General features: G+C 40.8%; 4 protein-coding genes across 6 annotated transcripts; 1 reads left to right on the forward strand and 3 right to left on the reverse strand.

The window, feature by feature from the left end:
- Nucleotides 1-375: 375 nt before the first annotated feature.
- tmem216 (transmembrane protein 216) lies at nucleotides 376-2,729 on the reverse strand. The gene is made up of 6 exons (XM_062524877.1): nucleotides 2,668-2,729; nucleotides 2,043-2,056; nucleotides 1,826-1,919; nucleotides 1,122-1,214; nucleotides 829-1,030; nucleotides 376-625 (listed from the first exon to the last, which is right to left on the reverse strand). The coding sequence occupies exons 1-6, from the start codon at nucleotides 2,678-2,680 to the stop codon at nucleotides 610-612; spliced, it is 432 nt and encodes a 143-aa protein (XP_062380861.1). The 5' UTR covers nucleotides 2,681-2,729; the 3' UTR covers nucleotides 376-609.
- Nucleotides 2,730-3,259: 530 nt separating this feature from the next.
- On the reverse strand, nucleotides 3,260-5,667 carry LOC134068969 (hepatitis A virus cellular receptor 1 homolog). 3 transcript variants are annotated; one of them, XM_062524797.1, is made up of 6 exons: nucleotides 5,599-5,667; nucleotides 4,987-5,322; nucleotides 4,867-4,905; nucleotides 4,686-4,747; nucleotides 4,518-4,602; nucleotides 3,260-4,406 (listed from the first exon to the last, which is right to left on the reverse strand). In XM_062524797.1, exons 1-6 carry the CDS (start codon nucleotides 5,648-5,650, stop codon nucleotides 4,360-4,362), a joined length of 621 nt encoding a protein of 206 aa, XP_062380781.1. In that variant the 5' UTR covers nucleotides 5,651-5,667; the 3' UTR covers nucleotides 3,260-4,359. The 3 variants fall into 3 exon arrangements, with proteins under 3 accessions (XP_062380781.1, XP_062380780.1, XP_062380782.1); XM_062524796.1 differs by having other exon boundaries at nucleotides 3,260-4,409; XM_062524798.1 differs by lacking the exon at nucleotides 4,867-4,905 and having other exon boundaries at nucleotides 3,260-4,409.
- A 7,945-nt stretch (nucleotides 5,668-13,612) lies between these two features.
- Nucleotides 13,613-15,538, reverse strand: LOC134069236 (extracellular superoxide dismutase [Cu-Zn]-like). The gene is made up of 2 exons (XM_062525139.1): nucleotides 15,447-15,538; nucleotides 13,613-14,958 (listed from the first exon to the last, which is right to left on the reverse strand). The coding sequence occupies exon 2, from the start codon at nucleotides 14,945-14,947 to the stop codon at nucleotides 14,303-14,305; it is 645 nt and encodes a 214-aa protein (XP_062381123.1). The 5' UTR covers nucleotides 14,948-14,958; nucleotides 15,447-15,538; the 3' UTR covers nucleotides 13,613-14,302.
- A 1,965-nt stretch (nucleotides 15,539-17,503) lies between these two features.
- LOC134068739 (alpha-1A adrenergic receptor-like) lies at nucleotides 17,504-22,958 on the forward strand. The gene is made up of 2 exons (XM_062524476.1): nucleotides 17,504-18,730; nucleotides 22,119-22,958. Exons 1-2 carry the CDS (start codon nucleotides 17,773-17,775, stop codon nucleotides 22,571-22,573), a joined length of 1,413 nt encoding a protein of 470 aa, XP_062380460.1. The 5' UTR covers nucleotides 17,504-17,772; the 3' UTR covers nucleotides 22,574-22,958.
- The last annotated feature ends 44 nt before the right edge of the window (nucleotides 22,959-23,002 follow it).

Raw genomic sequence — 23,002 nt, forward strand, 5'->3', positions numbered from 1 at the left:
GGGATGTAAGAAGAGGCTAATAGAATAGACAGCTGCTTTCAAATGTATAAGAGAAGGCTTATAGCAAGTACAGACCTTATCCCAACTGTCTCAGAATCACATGCAGCATCAACATGGAATTGGGAACAAATGTCCCACAGTATATCACTCCTAGAGAGAAATGCCCCACAGTATATGACTCCTAGAGACAAATCAGAGAATTATTTCAAAGTGATATCGGATTATTCTGCAATGAGGAGTGTGTTCCTTCCCATGCCCTTGTTATCAAACAAAACAACAAATCTGGAAATGTTGAACAATTTATTATAAAAAATACAATATCAAAAATCTTTGTACACATTTTCTTTGTACACATGTTCCCCCATTTCATGATAGGACCAAGAACATGAAATGACTAGCTTTGTACAACCAGTACACATGATACCCCTATAGTAGTTATGCAGCTCTAGACACATTCTTAAATAAAGTTTATACAAAAAACACACATCATGAAAACAACAGACATCTTATTCTCATGTGAGTTGGCCATTGAAGGCGCAGTCCAGTCAAATCTCAACCATTGCAGATGTCTTCAACACTGTTCTTGTCTCCAGACAAAAGAGGACTTCATCAGTATACACTTGACCTTAAACATAAAAAGAAAAGGAGAAATCCAATAGCATGAGCTAATGTGGGCCAAACTGTACTATTCTGTGTACCACATAGATTGCACTTATTCAAATAAACTTTATCAATCCATCACATCATCAAAAAGATCACATGAACATAATGATCGGTCAAAAGATATTTGAATTTCAAATCAGAGGTATGGATCACAACACAACTTACCAAGAGAAAGTTGAGATACACATTATCCCGAGAATCAGTTCAACGCCATAGAAGCCCAAAAGAATAGCATTGAGTATGAACTCCAGCCTCAGCACAAACGTCTGCAGCAGCAGATAGTACACACAGAGCACTGTGCACGGCACAAGCACACCCACACTCACGGACATGGCCAGTTTGTGCTCACAAAGGTTCCCCTTCCAGCCTACAAACACAGCAAGGCCAGAAAAGCATTAACCAGTGTGGACAGTGCTGTCGTCATCGTATAAGCATGCACTTCTGGTGAATATACCAACCATAAAAGAGTCTGAGGATTTCTAGACCAAGAAAGAGAAGAAGCAACACAATGTCCAGGATGAGATTTGGCGATGGATATGGAAGCATAACACCTGTATGGAGGGGAGACACATTAGAACATTCCAGAGGTCTTAGTGCCCATCTATCCAGTAGCAGTAGGAGCATACTGTACTGTTGTTGGCGGCACACCTATTGTCCCACGCCAGTCACCTACTGTCTTGTACCATTCGCTTACTGTCCTATGGCACTGCCAGCTTTTCTATGGGTTTAGGTCAGAGATAGGGTTGTTATAGTAGGCAAGTGGCATGGGACAGTAAGCGAGTGGCATGGGACAGGGCAAGTGGCACGAGACAGTGGGGGAGTGGCATGGGACAGGGCAAGTGGCACGAGACAGTGGGGGAGTGGCATGGGACAGGGCAAGTGGCACGGGACAGTGGGGGAGTGGCATGGGACAGGGCAAGTGGCACGGGACAGTGGGGGAGTGGCATGGGACAGGGCAAGTGGCACGGGACAGTGGGGGAGTGGCATGGGACAGGGCAAGTGGCACGGGACAGTAAGCAAGTGGCACGAGACAGTGGGGGAGTGCTGTGGGACAGCAGGCGAGTGGTGTGCGCCATCAACAACAGTAAAGAACAGTTTTTGCTTGAGCTGCTTCTCCATCCATAAGCTACATGTCATAGCCTAATGTCTAGAATGAACATACCTTTATACACAAACATAAGACACTCTGCAACGAAGAAGGCAGCAAAATACCAGCTGTTGAGGTAAAGGAGAACCTGCAGTGGTGTGGAGGAAAGCTGAAAGACTTGTTAAGGTGAGTGTACAGTCTAGCAAGTATTTCTTCCCAACAAAATTATTTTACATAGAGATCAGTATGGCAGACTACAGAAGGCTTCTTTTTTCTCAAAGTAAAAGGATACTATTGGATGCTTCCCTGCAAAAGAGATAACAGTTATTCAGTAAACGAGGAGACAGTGAAGAATTAATGCAGGCAATTCTAGACATTCTAGGTAAGTACAGCATTTTGTAGACTACTATGTCAATATTTTGCTTTTTACTGATTTCAACCGACTTGTTATCATCAGAGATAACGTTATCTGCAATCTGTAAAGATAACGTTATCTTAACGTTAAAGTTAGACAGTCATGCTTGCTTGCTAGCTAGCTTGGCTAGCACATCGAAGCACAACAATACATTGTGTTGCAGAGAGGTAACTTTACAAACCTCTCAAACATAAAATTCATGATGTTTCAAAAACCTTACCAGGAAAGCAAACCAGTTGGAATCTATATTAGGCTATTTGAAGTTAACTTTGACGGTACTCATAATGATTTAGACAGTCAAGTTGAACTGTTTTGAAGTGAAAGCATCTAACTTGACGAGCAAAGGTAACCGTTCTCATTTGGAAACTGGTATTTTTAAAAAGAACAACAGCAGTAGTTATCTAAGAACTATATGTACAGCTATTCTGCATGTCTACATCTAAAACCTGACTGAAGTCTTCGCATTTCTACTAATCATACACAGTGAATATGGCTTGCTTACCACTGGCCGCCATGTTGAAATACCATGGAGACGGCGTCACTGTGGATAGCGGGACCTGAAGTGACGTCAGTTCTCCGTATGCCTCTGCCTTGCCAGCTTCCTCTAGTCCTTTTGTAAATCTGATAAACAAAATCTGATAAAAGAAAATCCTTTTCTGGATAGTATACTCACAATATCATAGTTCAGAAATTAAAAAATATATACTATGCTGTTTTCTGTTGTGTATGAGCAGGCATCAAAATAATTTGGCCAAACATAAAACCTATTCATGATGGCTTTGAATGGCTAGAAATGGCAAAAGCATTTTCCAAATATAGGCCTATGCCAGTGGCTTAGGGCCTAGGTCATCTGTAGCTAAAATAACCATTTAATATTACAGTCCACTTAGTCCTTCTTGACTATTACTTTGTCTATCACCAAAGACTCCTTTTGGAATGACACAAACACCCACAGATCCACTTTGCTTTCTTTAAATGTGACCATAGGCTACCTCATCTATTTTGCATCAGCACTAGGCCTGTATCTCTCCATAATTTGATATTAACTTGGAAAGGAATAGACTCAAACACTTCTTTATTGCTATATTTATTTTATTGTGTACTACATTTGAGGTTTAAGTTAAGTTTCGACAGCAGTCTACACACGATTGAGCAAAAATACAAGGGAAAAAAGGCACTGCCATCCTACAGCCACAAGGTGGTAGCATTGCAGATCAGTTGTTAATATGAGCGGTTCACAAATACATTTAAGAAGGACCGGATCACACACATACTGTGTTCTGTTTATATCAGCATACTCGATTGGTTGTTTATCAGTGGGCCTACTGGTCCAAGACAGGTTCAAATATGTCCATAAATGTGCATAATTTGGACAGTATTTTGAATTTGTACTACTCTTATACGGCTGCTAAACTGCACATACAGTATTCTGTACATGTTGTTCATACATTGTTCATAATGCATAGCCATATTTATAGTCTGCTCTTATAATGTAAGTGCTAATACACTGCACATATTTATAGTTTATTTATGTTACTCATGTGAACCACCTTTTGTAAACAAACAGTATACTACTGTATACACTGCATTATATATCTTGTACTATGCACCATCTGTCTACTTTGTATTGATGGTCATTTTGATACCACAGATGAATGAAGACCCAGTCAGACCAATGGTAGGAAAAATCAGGAGTAGAGTTTTACAATGATGCGCATCAAGGGAGAGATCCATTAGCTCTAGACAAGGAAATAGTTAGGGTTTAAGTACTCAACAGCAAAAGATAGATAATCATTCAGTAACAGTGGCAAAGTCAGGAGACATCCAGTCTTCCCTAATCAATGGCTGTTGACACGAAACCCTGGCGCCTTTAGGAACAGTACAGATATCAGACAGAGTCACAACACAGGAGCATACTTTTAGTGTCAACATGACCTAGAGAGACACTAGAACAGAACACTTCACTTTCTCTCAGTATATCACATTGCACTTTTCTGCTTTTTTTTGCACTTCTAGTTAGACACAAACTGCATTTTGTTGTCTTTTCACTTGTACTTGAATTGTTGTTGTACTTTATTGTAATTGTACAATGACAATAAAGTTGAATCTTAAAAAAATAATAAAACAAAGTTTACTGCATTTTAGCTGACAATATGTCAGTACAAGTTAGAAATAAGTTAGATCTTGGTGAGGTTTAAGCTGTCCCTTCATGAGATTTCTTCTTCAGGACTCTTGTCAGGCCTGCTGGGACAAAATGAAGTGAAAAGAAAAAGTGGGTCACATCATCAGCTTGCGGTTTTGCTGTAAAACAATGCGTCTTAGCTGTAAGTAAATGACACGCACAGTACATACCATAAATAAAGACTGGTGTTGCAACTGTCATGACAAATACAGCGGCCACTCTTACTATGTTCTGTGGCCAGAATAGTGTGCTTTCCTGGAATAGGACACAAAACAGCTTTGTTCAATTTCTTCAAGTACAAGTACTCCTTACTGACCTTTTCATTTTCTTTGGCATACCTTTGAGTGGACGGGGTTTACAACTGGCTCTTGATAATCCTCTGTAATGGCCAGATTTCCACCTGCAGGGCAGACATTAACAGATATCTACTATAAAGTTTCAGGTCAAGCCCATTATTTCATAAGTACATACAAACACCATCATTTGAAATGGGCCGTGGTCCTACTTTGAAGCACATACCAAATGCTTCAGTGATGACACTGGTGGGGGGTTCAGGTGCTGAGGAGAAACACCATTAATTGGTATATATTACTAGTTGTGGCCCTATCACATAAGCAAACACATACACAGCTGTCTTACCTTTAAGGATAGTCAAATGGATGTTGATCTTTAGGTCATTGAACCATCCAGGTAACTCCACACGGCAGCCATAGATGCCACTATCAATTTCTTGAACATTTTGAATGCTGAGGGAGACATCCCCCTCTCTGACTCTTCCTTGGAGCTGATACCTTTCCGACTCCCTGTATGTTATCCTGCCTTCATCATTGGTTGACAGGAGGGTGTCCGAGCATTGGGTCCAGGGCACCTCTCCTCTTCCCCAGCATATGCTTGTAGTGTGGTGGGTCCTGGTGTTGTAGTTGCAGGACAGTGTAACTGTTTCCCCAACCAGTCCAACTATTGTCATGCTCCGTACTGTGGAGAGAAATAGAGATCTTTCAGCACATTTCCTCTCAGAGGAAGGTAGATTGTTCTTTGGGGAGCAGACTTGAAATATTTTGTTTATCGGCTTCATTCCATGTGGACCACCAGCAGTGAACTGTTGAACACTGATGAACACAATAGCCTACATGTATCTTAGGATGCTTTATGTTGTTCCTCATAATGTTTTGATGTTGTTTAACACATGATCAATACAACATTAAGTGCAAAGGTTAAAGAAAGAATTGAACAAATAAGACAGTTCCTTACCTCCAAAAAACATTAAAAGAAAGATACAGCATGTTAAAAAGAGACCAGACATCGTCTCTGTTGCAACACTCTGTGGAGTCGGAGTTATTCTTACCAACTTCCTTATTCCGCTCTAAACTGGGATAAATGAAGTCAGCCCATGTTGACCAATAATATATTCCTTGCTGTCACATATATTTTTCTGTTTATTTTCACCACTGTGTATTTTTAATGTGATCCTTTTGGACCACGGACCATTTCAATGTTGAAGCAGCTTCCTGAGTGTATAAAGTAGTTTCAAATAGTTCATGATATAAAACCATCTATTTTATACATTTTAAGCACCTATATAGCTTTTTTCTCCTTAAGTTAAGTTGAAGTTGCATTAATATAAACATTTAGAAGTACTGTGAAATACATCAAGGTTGTGAGTAGAAGAGAGGTTGCGAGTTACTTCCTAAACAAAGACAAATGTAGCCAGATACAGACATGTTTGGCGCAATGTCAAAATACAATCACTTTCCTTCCAGGATTGGCCCTTATTCAGTGTTTTTGACCCATGCAAACCACATGGCTTATTAATCTTAATTTCAACAAGAAGCAAGCTCAGATATGTTGAGAGCAGTTGAGTCACCATTTGTTCCTTTTTGAGTGGTAGCATGTGTTTTTGAATCTCAAGTATACATTTGATACCGCCAATTTTTGTGAGAACTCTGAACTCTTGTCCTTGTAGCTAAGAAGAGGCAAAAGACAGTCACTACTGATGTATTACTTGTTTAAAAAAAATGTGAGAAAATCTGACAACTACGGCCATGTTGATAATGACTGAATTCGCTCGGGGCTGTCTGTTATTGACTGAGAAGTGTTTTCAAGAAAATGGCCCTTCTTACTACTAAGATCATTACAAACATTCCTTCTACAACTCTTTGCTCCTTTTTGACCTGGACTTCCAGAACATCCCTTATCCAAGGTCTGCCCTGGGCTTTTGCTCAGAGATGAAACACAGCTGCCAACATACAAATTTAGTCATCAGCTTGTCTAAAACCTTCTGCAGGCCAGCGTTCCACATTCCTAACCGATGGCAAAATAGTATATGTACCTGAGGTCCTTCAGCAGAAGCTTTAAGGTAAATGTTTTGCCGGGTTGTAATTTTCAACCTCTTGAAGAGGGTTAGTCATCTACAATCTATGTCTGTTTCGCTCTTGACATGTTAACATTGCAGAGTGAATCAAGCTTTTGAGGCGATCGTTAGTAGACCTTTTAACAGTACTGTCATCACATTAGCTGTAACAAGAATGTGTCTTGCTCTCACACAGTCATCCCAAATCTCTCTTTTTACTCATAGTGTCTTCTTGCACTCATGAAAAATCAAGTCAGTTCAGTCAGACAGTACATTGAAACTGCACAGAAAGAGAATCAGTGGACATTTAAGTGTGTGCTTTTCTAAGATTATCTTTAATGAGTCTGCTGTCTCCCTTGAAGAGCAGGGACCTCAAGGTCCCCATGAACAGCTAAGGAAGCCGAGCGCAAAGGTTAAAGGTGAGAGTGGAGGAGGAAGGAGCTAGAGAAAGGGGAAACGTGTTCCCAGGAAGGAATGTATATGAGAGGGGGGCCGGAGAAAGCTGCCTCAATTACAAATATTCCAATAAAGAGAATGGGCTATGGCCTGCCGAATGAGATCAAAATATCAGGGGGTCAATTGTCTGTAATTCCAGATGACTAGAAGCACACCAGTCAGTGTCAGTCTGAAATGACTCATTTCTTGATAAGCGAAATAGAACAGCATTCTATATTGGCACAGAGGGGCAACAAAACACATTAAATACAAACGCTGCCAATGTAATCAAGAACACCAATATGTTTGTAAAGAAAGCTGATGACAAATGACTCAACAACATGTTCCCATGGGGTCGCTCTCCTACTGCACTTCTGCAGGGGAAGAATGTCCAAATGTAAACAGAGTCAGAAGCAAGATTAATACTCTGGGATGGAAAGCTACTCCTAACTCCCATCTGGACTGGACTTCTCCCGAGTCTTATGTTGGGATTGGAAACACTTTATGAATACAGCTCTTCATATAGCAGTTATAAGGGGCCTTTTATCACTGATCAAAAGCAAATTACAGAGCAGTGAAGTCCATGTTTTTCCATGTCACATACTTTTACTTGCCAAACTTTGGATTGGGTTGTGTTCAAAGAGCATGGTTATTATTTGCATAATTTTGGCAGCATCACGCCATCTCACTTCACTGACTCACCTGTTTCAATGATCTTTTAATTGCTAATATCCTTTTCAGGATTGAACAAGATAGATTTTGAGATACAATGAGAGTTGTATCATTTTACAACCACCTCAGCAGAGCCATAATTGGAAACAAGGCTTTGTTGTAGTTTGTTGTTGCTGTGTTGTTCTGGATACATACTATAATGTAACAACCATCTGAGCTCAGGTTTTACTCACTTGGTGTGTTTGAATTCACTTCTTTAACAACAGATTTAGTCTGTCTTCAGTTCACACTGAGAAGAGTATGGGCAAAATTAATTGATTTGAAAAGAGGCAATCACTTGAGAACTTGATAGTGATTGGATATCACCATGGGTTCCTTCAATTTTTCACTTTATAAAATAAGCTGAACCACCTCTGACCATTTCCATAGACCCTATGCTGATGATGTTTTAATTAGGCCTAGAATAGAAGGACTGGACGCACACTGGAGTGTGTTCCCACAGAGATCAAGGGGTCCAAAAATGCAAACAGAGAGAGGATGCTGGGGGAGGAAGAGAGAGCGCAGAGGCAAACTGTGGTGACAGGGAAGCAGCATGCGTGTTGTTTTAACTTATCCCGGATTAGAAGACAATCAATCTAGCCACAGTCAGGTACGTTTGACTATTCATATTAAAACATGGCTGACCACAGCCCCCAGAGGGCTGCTTTAGGCGTTTGGCGTAGCAGAGGAGGCTCTGAGAGCAATGAAGGAGGAGAGAGGAGTGATCTCAGAGGGCAGGGGCTAAGCAGGGAGGCTACCATGCAGTGGGAATGCACATTCCTCACATAGGACACTTTAGGTCCTTGACGAGCTCTGAGGGCAGATGATTTGCTATTTAAAGCCACGTTGTAGGCCTATATTTTCAAAGCAGTCTCAATACACCCGTTTGTATTAGTGTGGGGATACAAATGCATATGTCATTGTGTCACATCATGTTATCTCACCATGTCTTATCTCATCAAAACAGACAGACATTGATGGGTTACAGACTTCTTTTCAGAACTCTAAACTGCCATGCAGTGGTACTGCTGTCTTTTTAATGCTCCAAAGTACCCGGCCTCTAAAGTTTGTGGCTTTATTTATCATGTTATTATTATTATTATTATTATTATTATTATTATTATTATTATTATATAATATATGTATTTATTTATTGCAAACCTCCAAATGTAGCCCAAAAAGGAACATACACCCCCCCCCCTCCCCCCCAACATTCACTCTCTGTTTTCCTGATAGCTCATTATACATCATCAGAATATCTTTGGTTTAGCCAAAAACGTATCTATAATCGATGCCGTATCATTCTCTTCAGTTGGCATCTTGTAATGGAAGGTTTAATAATGTCTTTACTTACTCATTCCTATTATTTTGATATGAAAATATTTTACAATTCTATTTTTAACAAGTTGATATGTAAATGTTATGTCTATAAATAGGAGACTTTTTATTGCCAACATATTTTCAAACCTTCCAAGAAAAAGAGAGCAATCCAGGCACTCCAAGGAGGGTGAAAAATGAAGAAGGAACTTGAAAAAGCTTTTCTTATAATGGCTACATCGATTAAAAAGCCAACATGTTTTGACCAGTCACCTGGTCTTCTTCAGGGCTTAAAATGATCATATTTTCAATATTTTACTGCAAGATCAAGTCAGGTGTTGCATGGTCTGATGGAATTAAGCCTGATGCACTGTTATCTTTCACACAGGCAAGTGCACACTTACACACACACACACACACACACACACACACACACATACACACACACACACACACACTTGCACACTTACACAGACATACGCGCGCACGCGCGTGTGTGCACACACACACACACACACACACACACACACACACACAGATGTAAAGAGTTTAGCAATGACCCTCTTAGTATAAGAACAAGAATTCCTAGTAATGGGACATTATATTGCTATGGGAATGAAAATATTTAAACTCAAATATCACTTACACTGAAATTAGTCCATTTTAATTGACAGTGTGTCTGTTTTCGTTTACATAGGCATAAGTTTATTTGTTCTCTTTATGTGTGAACTTCAGCACAACCGTCTGTGTTCACATTCAATTTCCTGTGCCTCATGCCCCAAATACTACTGAATAGAAAAAAGCTTCCCACATCAAGGGATGTGATTCCTTCTCGCTTGCACAATCCTCTGCTTTGTTAAGAGAAGAAACGCCCTCTGGACAGTCTTGTTGAAACTCCTTGGAAACGCCATGGAGACCTGCAGTCCATTAGGTTGGAGGTCTGCTGTGAATACCAAGGAACAGTGGTAGCGTAACAATATTTTTCCACGGAGCAAAACATAAAACACCTTGGAGAACACACAGTCAAAGATTCAGCTCAGCCAGCTAAACATTTAATGTTTTTAGTCCTTTTAATGCTATCATTTGTAACTTTTCTATTGTTCTTGAATTAGTCCACTGCTTTTTAACCTTCACAGAGAGCATGGGCCTCAATGGTATTATGTGGTATGTGCTCAAAGTATTGAAATAAGCACTTTTGCAGTGCATGAATGTTTTTTGACATAATTTCAGACTGTATTGATTTTCCTTATCATGAGAAAGTAGATTTACTCTATTCATTTACTTTATTTGGAAACTCTATATGTTCTGTTTGTCCCAAATATTTGGAGTGAATTATTATTGTATAACAAGCCAGTTACATTTGGAACACAAACTTGTCTTTTTCAGGGGTGTGTTGCTCACAAAATGTGCCCTCACTACTTAACTCACGTAGAACATGAATAATGTATACATCAGGTATGTCAGAGGTTCCTACAGGATTGGTCCATGTTCCACAGCTTTACCATTTGCTTATACAGTATATTAACTTCTAGGGCAAATTAGTGATTTAGGTTTTGCTAAAATTTTCAAGACTGAAATGACATGATTTTTGAGAGGCTGAAACAAGACCTTCAAAACTGTTTGTGAATCACACAGCTGTTTTCAACCGCGGTAAATTAAACAGTGGGCTGTAAGTCAAGAAGAGTGTTTGTATAGCAAGGAAATACCCAACTTTTCCCAAAATGTACTCGTGTCGTGATGCATAACAGAGGAAATTCATATTATTATTATTATTATCCCTTTCTAAATCAGGCCAAGGATCATCTCGGAAACTACGAGGAAGAATGTGGAGTAAAGCAACGCTTCACAGAAAAACATGAGCATGAGAGGCACCATGATTTGTTTGGAGATGTTGGGCGAACTCTGGTGTTGCTACGAGGGATGTACCTACAGCACCTAGCAATGAGTCTGTCCCAGGAAGATGGACAGAGACAGTCTCTTGTTTTGCAGTGTACCACACAAGAGGAGAGGTGAAAGGGACTTTGGAGTGTGTCTGCTGTGATTAACTGCCTTCTTGGCAGGGCCAGGCCTTTTTCTCATGGGAAATAAGCTGAGGACCTCTTAGTTTCTCCGGTGTATTTTTTCCCCAATTTTTTGTTTTTTGTTTTTTTGAAGTGGGAGGTGGGCTCCAGAGCTAAATTAGAAATTACTAAGGAATTTAGATTTATCACAGATATCACGGCTTGGCCATCTTAGTATTCCATTTCACACTGGAACATAATTTCAGCCAGCAAACATTCTTTGACTGAATCATCTGTCTATGGATCAAAGATAATGCTAATTTGTGACAATTTATGAATAAACATCTAAATGATTGGCCATCTTTTATGGTCTGTATCAGATTGTACAATCAAACATACCATATAGTGAGTCCTATAGATCACATCTCTTGATGCAACTGCTCAAAATAGCTTTGGTGGCTGACAGGAAGTTAGTACTTATTCTCAGTTCCCCATTAGGGACTTGGAGTTTTGTGTATAAACAACAGTCCATGCGCACTCTTGTCTTGCCAAATCTGATCAATAGATGGAGTTTCTGCCCCTTTCCTGACGCACCAGCCTATCACTGTGCCCATGAGGATTGTGGGAAGCTGGAATAGCCAATCAGAAAGTAGGAAGAAGAGGGCATGTCTTTTTGCCAAACAGGCCTAGTGATTTGTGATATTATACAATACTACTGTATTTCACAGTACACCGTTTATTTGTTTTTGCTGACTTAAAAAAAAAAAAAAAAAAAAAAAATCTTTTGAAGATTATTTTGATTTATAAAACCTTATTTTTGCAAGCATTTGAGTTTGAGGTGTGTGTAACTTCTTAGAAAACGGAGCTTCTTTAAAGATAAGCTTTGGCTGGTCTTTCCACTGTAACATTTCTGACTTTTGAGGTGATTGACATGATTTGAAAGAGTTGAGATAGTTTGCTGTTATTATTATGTTATATATTCTGACTCCTTTAACCTTGGGACTTCACAGCCAAGTATCTACAGGGAATTTTTTGTTTCTTCCAAAATCTGCCCATATGTTTTTTTTCCCCTGGTCTCTGTCTCAGGACATTCGAAATTTCTCAGGATGAAAATATCCCCGCCCCCTGTAATAATGGAGCTTGGCATCATCAGATGTCAAGAGAGCTATCTCCAAAACCTTTATTTTGGGATGTTTATAAACTTCCATAAAAGCTCATTTAATCCGTGTCCTCTTGGCAAACGCAACAGCATGTGAGTGCTGTCGTATCGATGTCATAGGGACTGAAAGTGCTGCAGTAAGCATTATCAGCATATACCCCTCTACAGAACAGCTCAGTAGATTCACTCATTACTTTAATTATTGATATTCCGTATTGTTATTGACATTTTTGTTATTATTACTATTACTACTACTACATTTTCAACTCTATCTGAAGCAAATGCCATCGCATCTGCCAAATACCATCACCATAACACTGAGCAGAACAGGGTCCTCTTGGAACAGCCTTTTGTAGAGGACCTTTAACATAAGTACAATACAACAGGGAATGACCATATGTGCACATGGAGCTTGAGTTTGAAGTTTGTGGTAATAATATAGTGGATTTATATAGTTGTATAGCATGAAACACATTAATCATTGAAAGTCTATTGTAAGAACAGTAGACAGTAGACTGGATGAATGTAACTGTAGATAATGATCTCAAGCACCCACTGTTACTTGCATCACAATTGCTAATGGCTACGAATCCAGTACAGAAACAGCCTCCAAAAAATCATGCCCAAAATTGGATGCAGGAAGCATGTTTAACCTCTGGAATTTTGAATATCTGACATGCTCCTTTTTCCCACAATCCATACTATCTTTATTTATACTCCCACTGAACTCAGATCAGTGGGATAAGTGTACAGATCCTGGCTACAGACAGAAATACTTTTATCACAACTTATAAACATTCACTTCATACAAATAAGTTACACCTTTCAAGTGTCAATAGTGATTTTCATGTTAATTCAGCAATTCTTTAGTGCAAAGGACCGGGAAGGGGCAAGAGAGGGTTAATATGTATTGCACACAAATACATACATTACAGACTGTAATCAGAAGGTCCATGTGTGTGGCATTGCCTGTTATCGTCTGGTCTCATAGTAGCCAGTATCACCACGAGGATGAGGGCTTGTTATTTTTCAGTCGTTGCCTGAATTATGTATTGCTTTATATGGCCCATTAAACCAACACCGGTGATGCTGGGCACATGGGAACAGCTGACACACAATAAAAGGTGGTTCACATACCAACTGGGCTGGATGAGAGTTGATCTGCTGAGGGCTTTATCTGCTCTTGCGTGGACAGTAGGAGGCACAGTTAAGCCCATTCGGCCTTCTCTGCCTCAGCCTGCTTCACTCCAGTCACGGCCACAGTCTTCCTCTCAGAACGGTATCTCACACATATGGATCTCATCAAATTTATTGAAGGGTTTATGATACAAAATCAAGAGCTTATTAGAGGAAACCACGGAGAGATAGTGAACAGGCACTGAAAACAGTGCCAAGAAATATACTGTCTGAATTCTTTCAAATGTGGTTGGATTCTTTTTGATCTTGTACAAGGAATTTCTCAGGGGTCATAGCAATGTAGTACACCACTGTGATGGTCACTGCATCTGAAAGGTGTTGAATATCAAGGAATTAAGGCATGCACTGATACAATTCCAAATTCCGTTTTCTTTAATGTGTTAAAGAAACATTAAAGAAAACATTAAGACATAAGCAATGGTATATGGAATGCCTTTGTTCAAAATCTGAATTGTAGTAAAAGATGCAATATGTAGATATTGTTAAAGAAAAGAGCTACAGTTATGCTTGGGAAATACTTTAAAGTTTTCAAATGTCTCTAAAGCATTCTTGTGCATTCAGATAAGAATTAGGCCTTTATTTCAAATAATAGCAGGCACAATTGTCTGACCCAGAAATAATATAATCTAAGTGCATGAAAAACTAATAATAATGATAATGATAAAAAAGAAAACAGAGCAAGAAAACAGTGAAATATATATTACAGGAACTTCATTGTATTGCACTTCGTATGGATAGGAACTGTAGCACATTGGTGTAGTGTGTGTCCATAGTGTGAAAGTCCAGTCAGTTTCTCGTCTGCACTCGTCTGCGTTTTTGCTGGAAGTGGTCCCACACCTTAGGCCTGGCCATCCCAATAACACAGCACGCCAGCCTCTCTCCAGCATTTCCATGAAGGAGGCTTCCTGCATCTCCACCACGACCCAGGTCATCTTCCTTTGCATGGACCACCACTGACCTGCCAAGAACTGACAGGCCCCCAAAAAGCGTGGCATCAGAATTCAGCGTCTGCACGATCTTCCCGTTTGACGGCGAGAAGTTGCCAAAGTCTCCTGGGTGGTCTGGATGATCAACTGATAACGGGTTGTAGTGGCCAGCAGTAGAAGTGCATCCCTCACTCAGGTCCCCATACTGATGAATATGGATGGCTCTGAGCTGTCCGTCAGAGTTTGGAAAGCCATGCAGATTGATCGCCACCTTAAGCGTATCATCAGCGTGTTCCTGCTTGAACATCACATGCCCATAAATTTTTGGCATGCCAGTCCCAAGTTTGGCATTCGGTCGCATTCTGCAGGTAGCGTAGAGAGTCCCACTGTTCTCATTGAGCTCAGCAGGACCCACCTCTTTGGGGACAGAATCGCCATTGACACTGAGGCATAAATGGCAACCACAGAGGACCAGAAGCAGGAGATATGGATGAAGGCTCGCCATTCTGGCCAGACCTACAGTAGAGACGGCAACCTTTTAGTTGGCACAAAGGCTCTATTTTTTGCCTCCTGAATCATTACTCTCTGTGAGATTGTATACTTTTCAGGTTCGGTAAACTAAAATGAAGAATAATAAACATGTTGCTTTTCAATTGGACTGCTCATTAATACTGCTACATTATCGCACGACATACGAATAAAAAACGTTTTGGTATGCGCACAAAAGGTTAGATAAGACAGGAAGTGCATACATATCGTCCCGTTTTTAATCTGTGATATAAAAAAGGCATGCAGAGTATAAGATTAGGACATGTTCGAAAGCAAATTACTTTTGCGCAACGCAACGCCATGCCATGCCATGCCATGCCATGTTGTGAACCGTAATCTTCGCTTCGCTAGTAAACCCGATCCACGCTGGATACCACTACTTCAGGCGATAGTCTTTGTTTATGAATGTAGTCTATGTTACTTGAAATTTGCATCAGCCATGTATGAGCACGTACCTTAATACCTGGAAGAAATATGCAGTCTGCGCACAGAACCAGAGACGCAAGTTGACCAACAATAAATGCCACTCCCACCTAATTATAGTTTTGTAACAGAGTTGTTGCAAGTGTTTTGAGACGTGGCATCCTCGAGAGAAACTCCCAATAGTAAGACAGTAGATAAGCCTATGGAAGCTTGGCTGTTGGAAAAGACATTTCAGCGTACGTTTCCAGCCAAGCACTTACTGGATTGTGTAGAATGCAGACTGGCTAGTCTTCATAAATTGGTTGGTCACTGGAAATAATTTGAAACAATCACCAGAGGAACTTCTCACCTGATTTCTAATGCATGATAATATATTAGCCTACTTGTTATTTTGATTTTGATAGTTTTGATATGGCCTCTAGCTTTTTTCACTTGTTTGTTGAACTGGATTGCTTGGGGAAACTGGAGGTCTCTTAGGTCCCATGTCTCATTATGGTGTCTGAATTGTGTGTGCTTCTGAGTGGAAAGCTGAGATGTTTCCAGCACAATATCTGTACTGAATAATTCACAAAGATTGGTTTATCAAAAACGATATATCAGATGTAGTGTACTACATTTTCACATCCACAAGAGAAGTATGCACTCAGATCTGTCTGTAGTTCAAGCATTTAGCAGATGTGTCTGTCCGAAGCGACTGCAACACATTTTATTGAAGGAAGGTTCACTTGTTACAGTATTGGCACAAGTTAAGGGTCTTGCTTGGATACAAATTGATTTGTATACTATTCACAGTGCTGCCTTGTCACAGCACAATGAATGCAAACCATCCCACCCCAACCCACCCCTAACACACACACACACACACACAGTCTCTCTCACACACACACACATTTGGGCAGGCCCAGTTTCTACTACCGTGTTGCCAGTATCCATCTAGGCGCAGGAGAGGAGAGCTACTGACTATATAACTGTGGAGGAGTTGATCTGACTGAAGCTTTTACTGTAACTATTGCTGATCTATGAATTGCTGATCTATTACTGTAAATGACAGCTCTATGTCTGAGCATTTAAGATACCAAAGCATTACTGTAAAGTGGAGATCTTTACCATACTATCATACGACAGCAAGCAACTGCAAAACATTCATTTGCATGGCACGGTGTCTTGATCTGTTTTGGTTGCCTTTTGGTGGATGTGTCATGATATGATTTTATTAAAGCAAGTTTCTGTATTCATGTGTCACTTGAATAAATGTGCTTTTTATTTTTCCTTTTGTGTGTATTTGTGATATTGCTACAGGTGTGTGTGTGTGGACGCAGGTGTGTGTGTATGCATGCATGGGCATGTAGGTAACTACATGCCCACGCATGGTGTGAGTGAGCGTGTGCGTGAGGAGGAAGAAGGTGTGATGGGGACGTAGAGCACTTGTTCAAAAAAAAAAAAATCTATTCATGAGATCCATTGAAGCTTTTAATACAAATGTGTAAATTAACCCTTCTGCGATTGATTGAAAATAAAAAGATGTAAACCAGAATAAATGTGCTATTCAAAACAGGTCTGCTGTCACCAGCCATGTCTTTTAATGGTGAGACAAAGGAAGGAAATTACTGTAAAGTGTTACTTCTCAGCCCTGTGCAATCCTGTATTGAGAGTACTCTACATGGAGTATTTGCATGCACTTTCACATGAAAACACTTCAAAGCAACTCAGATTCATTCATTTACAACCCAAGTTGTAAAGCTTGCATAGTTTTCTCAGTTAATTCAGCCTAAAAATTGTCTCAAATTAAATTATCATACACATTGAGAGATTATTGACTGTTCTATATCCGCATAATGTTTTTGCTTCTCACATACATGGGCTTCTCATAATGTCAAAGTCACGGTTAAGGTTTTCACAGTCGATCTGCATTGATGCGTTGATGATAATAATAATGTTAGATGCGATTTTTCTTTCAAATAAAACGCACGTGGGAAAACCCATTCTTATTTACACAGCCTGTTGCATGAACGTAAAGCTCGGGCTTCTTACGTCACCTCCTCCGTTACTGAGATTCCTGTTTGAGCGCAAAGAGGAGGTACACCGCATGAGCGCTTGTGCATCTCTCCCTCGGAGACTGGATGCAGTTTAAAGATGGTCAGGGCGGTTAGATGCGTGACTTTAATTTCGTTACAGAAACAAGTGGAACTTTAGACCTCGATTTTGTCTTATTAGCCAGGCATATGTTTATGTTTGAAATATCTGAATTATGGAGTCTATGTAAAGGGGAATGTCGTGCGCAATGAGACCGCAATAGGCTGCCGGTTAGTATTCAATCAGACGTCCTGGAACACGGATTGCTATGGCGTTTTTGTCAAAATGAGAAATGTCAGTGAGGATGCAACAAACCTCTGGCAAAACGACTCTTATGAACTTTACAATGGAACCCTCTCTCTTGAGAACCATACCAACACCACTTCGCCAAACAGAACGAGTCAGACTGCTCTGGCACTTTGGAGAGCTGTCCCCCTTGCTCTGATTTTGGGCACCTTTATCATTTTAGCCATCGTCGGGAACATCTTAGTCATATTGTCGGTGATTTGTAACAGGCATCTCAGAATCCCTACTAACTATTTTATTATAAACTTAGCGATTGCAGACTTGTTGCTCGGCACAACCGTGCTGCCAGTGTCTGCAACTTTGGAAATTTTGGACTACTGGGTCTTTGGGAGGATATTTTGTGACATTTGGGCTGCTCTTGATGTGCTCTGTTGTACTGCGTCTATAATGAGTCTGTGTGTGATATCTATCGACCGTTACATCGGAGTGAGCTACCCTTTGCAATACCCTAGCATTGTGACGGAACGCAGAGCACTTCTTGCTATGGTCGGTGTATGGATATTAGCACTGGTGATATCCATTGGTCCTCTTCTTGGATGGAAGCAACCGCCATCGCCAGAGCCTACAATTTGTCTGATCACAGAGGAACCATTTTACGCGCTGTTTTCATCCTTGGGCTCCTTCTATATTCCATTAATAGTCATATTGGTTATGTATTTCAGAGTTTATGTAGTCGTCAAAAGGACCACCAAAAACCTTGAGGCCGGAGTCATGCGAGAGAGACTGAATTCAAGTGAAATGACGCTTAGGATTCACAGAGGTTCGCAGATGCAGGATGGCAGTGGCGGAGCCAGAGGTCAAGGGCATCAAGCAAGGAATTCTCTCACAGTGAAAGTCCTAAAGTTCTCTCGGGAGAAGAAAGCTGCTAAAACCCTTGGTGTTGTCGTCGGGATGTTCACCCTTTGCTGGCTGCCATTCTTCCTGTCTTTGCCCATTGGTAGGTATGGGTTTCTGTAAAAACTGAATGATGTTGACAATATGCATAGTTGAAATATTTCTCACTATCCAGCAAATACTAAGGTAATGTATACATTCATTCAGGGTGAATAAAGTATCCTTCTTTCCTGGAAGGCCAAACGTTTCACATGCTATAAATTCGGCATTCCAGAATACTTTCAAGTCCTCCCTTGTCATTCTAGGACATTTAATGAAGATTTACTCTTTCCACTAACATAAGACTTGAGTGGACTTTAGATTCCCATTTGAGTTTCTTTCAACTCTATGGTAGCCTTGGTCTTACCACTCTGACACTGTGTGTGATATAGTAGGCCACTGTTTAACCCCAGGATCACCCTTGAAAGGCAGGGGGAAGAAATGCAGACATGTTTCCTTAGTGCCTTGCGGGTGTGGTTTTTGTATGCTTTTCAGAGGAAATTAAATGTTCATTTTTTTCTGACAGGCCACTTGTGCTGTGGGGCTGTTGTGGTCAGAGAGAGTCCATGCTACCAAGGGTTATGACAACATAAATCTGTTTTATTACTTAATAGCTTTAAAGCACCCTGTTAGCTTGTTTCGTGTGGCTTGGCCCTTCAGGCAATTGGCCACAAGGTCACAGCTGGTCTGCTGTATTGCCTGAATATAGGAAGTAATGTTTTCAACACAGACAGAACAGAATCTCCGAATGAATGGAGTGTGTTATCCTTTCCTGTGGAATGTTAATAACTCTAAAAAATGTAATTAAAAAAAGAAAGGAATCCTGTGGACTCGGCCTCAGTGTCCCAGTGCCAATGCATGGCTGTGCAGGTGAGTGAGTGCAGATGGACAGAGGGCAGATCAGACCCAGCAACACGGCTGCATGTCCCTCTGCACAGCCACTGCATTAAACCCGTGCACCAACGGACTGATCAACAGGGTTGTGATGCATTAGCCTCTTGCAGCTGTTTTCCATTTCTCTGCCCCTTGATTAGCAGTGGAGCTTTACACATGTCCACACGCAGATTTCAGCTTGCAGAGGTATTTGTTGGAGAAGGTCTTTCATCATCATTTTAAATAATTCCCCTACATGCCATTCCGTAGCTGTGGTCACATGCCGTGTCCTTTTACCTGTAGTTGCATGGGATTTCTATTGATGCTGTCTTTAACGATTTTCCTGTATGCATCACATGAGCACGTGCCACTCACCATGATGGAAATCGAAGAAATTGATTCCTTTCAGTGGCATATGGAATATGATCGAACTTGATTAAATGCAAACACGTCTCCGTGGATCTGACATTTTGCTGAAAGTGTTCATTAGTGTCCTGCGCCTCCCATGCTCATGTGTCCGTCTGTAGCACCTCATTTAGAATAATTAGCTGACACATTCTGCTGATTTGAGAGCATACAGATTGCAGATTTGTGAGCATGGACCATTTGAAACATTACAATTGGTCACAATTCACAGTATCAATCATGCAAATGATAATATCAACAGTGATATTATCACCTCAGCAGTGCCCATATCTCCTCTCAGTCTCTGCATCAGCAGCACATAATCTTTGTCCGACAGAATAAGACAATTGGACAATGAAGACACCCAGTGTTGAAACCAGCCAGAGGGAAAACAGGATGCCAGGTTTCCTTGTGTTCTCTCAGGGTTTCTATTGTTGTTCTGTTTTTCACTTTGTGCCGTTCAGGAAGGAGGTGTAAAGGTCTTTTAAGTTTTTCTAGTGTAGGCACATATGCATCTGGGATCTATTTATTGACTCTCCACATTGTTTCTATTTTCTTTCCTTTGATATGGAGCAGCACTATTTAGAGGTAGGAAGGGATGACATCTTCTGTTTATGTCCACGTTTAAAATGGTCCACACTTATAGATTGGTCAGTAGATGGATGAATGCAAGTCATCTTATTTTAAAATGTTGTTATGCACAGCTCCTAGTCTGACTTGCAATATCAACAATATAAACCACACTCACAAAATAGACAGAATCATCCTGGGTCGTTCTCTTAGGACCGTTGCCATATCTGCATGTCTGGGTGGAGATAAATGGGGTTTCACTCAATTTTGGTATTTTCACATGCTATTTTCACCCCTACAAACCACAGTGAATGAGATTATGTAACATGCAAGTTACAGTGGTACTTAATATGGGGAGGCAGGAGAGACCTGTCCAGTTATGCGACTATAACTAATAGGTGTGTTTGCTTACTCAATGAGCAAGACTATCAATTACATGACCTACCGACAACATTACCAACTCTTATCCCCCAGGATTAGTTTTCATTCGTTTTCGCTTCTGTTATATTGAATCAAAGTCATGATTCTCTTACTGGAATGTGACATCAGCGTTGTCCGTTCACTTCCTTTTAGACCATTGGCCTCGTGCTCTTGACTTGTTGGGAATGAACTCTGTGCAGCAAGTCACATAACCTCCCTCCCTATGCTCCTGTGAATTAGTTATGGTCTACTGTGAAGGGCTCAGTTGATTTTTTACATTTTTTTATTTTCTATTTTCTGTCCATTATTCACTCCTCCTTAGTTGTATGGAAAAACTCCTCAAATGGATTTACTCAATGATGACATGTAGGGACGCGCCTGCCTGCCTTATGGGAACTAAAGTATTTAATTGATTAGCAAGTCATAAATTCTCTGTACTGAGAAAATATAAAACTTTGGCTGAAGTGTCATTTGGGAACTGAGGAACTTAACTGCACTCAGGAAATGATGATTGTACTATGTTGTATTGCCAAGAGCACATATCCTCCCCAAGGAGCGCCGATCACTCCTCACTCTCAGACCCTTTGACATGCAAATTCCTCCTCCATGTGGGTGAGATGGAGAAGATAGCAGACTTTCATCTTTTCAGCCACAGTCATTGCACTTACAGATAACATCTGCCACCTGAGTTGTGGATGTAATCCTGTTGGCATCCAATGCAATGCTGTGAAACTCCACAAGGTGGATGACAATGCTCTCTGTGAGTGGGGAACAATGCATTTCTCCATAAGTCATGTTTTAAGATCAAGATCAAAGACTTCTAAAAAGCACAATCAGTGCATAAAATGATTTCCCTGTTAACTTCTTGGAAAAAGGCTCTGGTTTTAGAACATAGAAGTGCTGAAGCAGCAGTGTTTTTCATGGTTTGAACATGCTGCCACCTGCTGCAGAAATAGTGCAATGAGACAGACCTTGAATGCTGACAACCGTGTTATTCTGCAGTAGATAATAATACCACAGAAAAGCACACCGAGTGTATAATGTGTATTTATGTGATTAACTCATGGCAAGAATATAATTATTGGGTGTACTGAGCCAAATGCTTCTATATTGCTTTTCTGTGTTGTAGACTATGAGACATTCCAACTGAAAATGTAACCCTTGTATTACACAATGTCCTGCAGTGTCGTTCAACAACAGCCTGCGGCCCCCCGAGCTGGTGTCCAAGGTGATCTTCTGGCTGGGCTACTTCAACAGCTGCATGAACCCCGTCATCTACCCCTGCTACAGCCGAGCCTTCAAGCTGGCCTTCATCCGCATCCTGCGGTGCCAGTGCCACGAGGGCCGGCGGCCCGGCTGGAGGGGGCGGGTGCACAACTACACCAGCTCCCAGGCGCACGCCAGCAGCTCCTCCCACCGGGGCTCCGCAGGGAGCCTGCACCCTAACGGCAGCAAGCGGATGCTGTCCTCGGCCCATCGAGGCTCTAGCCCTGGCCCTGGACTGGCACCCTGCCCAGAAGACGGGTCTTGCCAAACACTGGAGGGCATCTCCACCTCCACATCAGGTAATACCTCAGACTACCAGCTGGGGACGACGGGAGTTGAACTCCAGTCACCACGGACCAGCCTCCAGAGTTGAACACTCACTTTTCACTTTTTGGGTTGTTTGGATTTCCTGTATATCAATTCACACAATAGTATTGTCACACTCACATGTACATATCTGCTTGTAATAATAATGTTTACATTATAATAGTCAGGTTTTGTTTGGAAGTGGTGATAATAAATGTACAATTTCCCAATGCGTGGAAGGGGTTCTGCTTTCTCACAGTTAGCATATTGATCTGTGAGAAATGGGACTATTTGAACACTAGGGGACACTGTGAGACCAGCTAGACCTGTAAGCATTTGAGATATGAACTAATACATTATTCTCTACACATCTTTGGTCTTATTGTCTCATTACTGAACTTCTGTCTCCTGGAAAAATGAATGTATTCTTGGATTGGCACAGTGATCTTACTAAAAAAACGTATCTGATTTGGTCCTTCACTGATTTTAGTACTGA

The sequence above is a fragment of the Sardina pilchardus genome, chromosome 21 (genome assembly GCF_963854185.1).
Source record: "Sardina pilchardus chromosome 21, fSarPil1.1, whole genome shotgun sequence".
In the NCBI taxonomy this organism is placed as follows: domain Eukaryota; kingdom Metazoa; phylum Chordata; class Actinopteri; order Clupeiformes; family Clupeidae; genus Sardina; species Sardina pilchardus.

Bases quoted from the DNA above. Each gene is read 5' to 3' on its own strand.
- LOC134068969 (XM_062524796.1), bottom strand. From the start codon at position 5,650: ATGTCTGGTCTCTTTTTAACATGCTGTATCTTTCTTTTAATGTTTTTT. The intron at 5,323-5,598 runs GTAAGGAACTGT...TTCTCTCCACAG, and splicing joins TCTTTTAATGTTTTTTGGAG to TACGGAGCATGACAATAGTT. The intron at 4,410-4,517 runs GTATGTACTGTG...ATTTTGTCCCAG, and splicing joins AACACCAGTCTTTATTTATG to CAGGCCTGACAAGAGTCCTG.
- tmem216 (XM_062524877.1), bottom strand. The intron at 1,215-1,825 runs GTATGTTCATTC...CCCTCCATACAG, and splicing joins TCTTATGTTTGTGTATAAAG to GTGTTATGCTTCCATATCCA. The intron at 1,031-1,121 runs GTTGGTATATTC...CTGTGTTTGTAG, and splicing joins AATCCTCAGACTCTTTTATG to GCTGGAAGGGGAACCTTTGT.
- LOC134069236 (XM_062525139.1), bottom strand. From the start codon at position 14,947: ATGGCGAGCCTTCATCCATATCTCCTGCTTCTGGTCCTCTGTGGTTGC.
- LOC134068739 (XM_062524476.1), top strand. From the start codon at position 17,773: ATGAGAAATGTCAGTGAGGATGCAACAAACCTCTGGCAAAACGACTCT. The intron at 18,731-22,118 runs GTAGGTATGGGT...AATGTCCTGCAG, and splicing joins CTTCCTGTCTTTGCCCATTG to TGTCGTTCAACAACAGCCTG.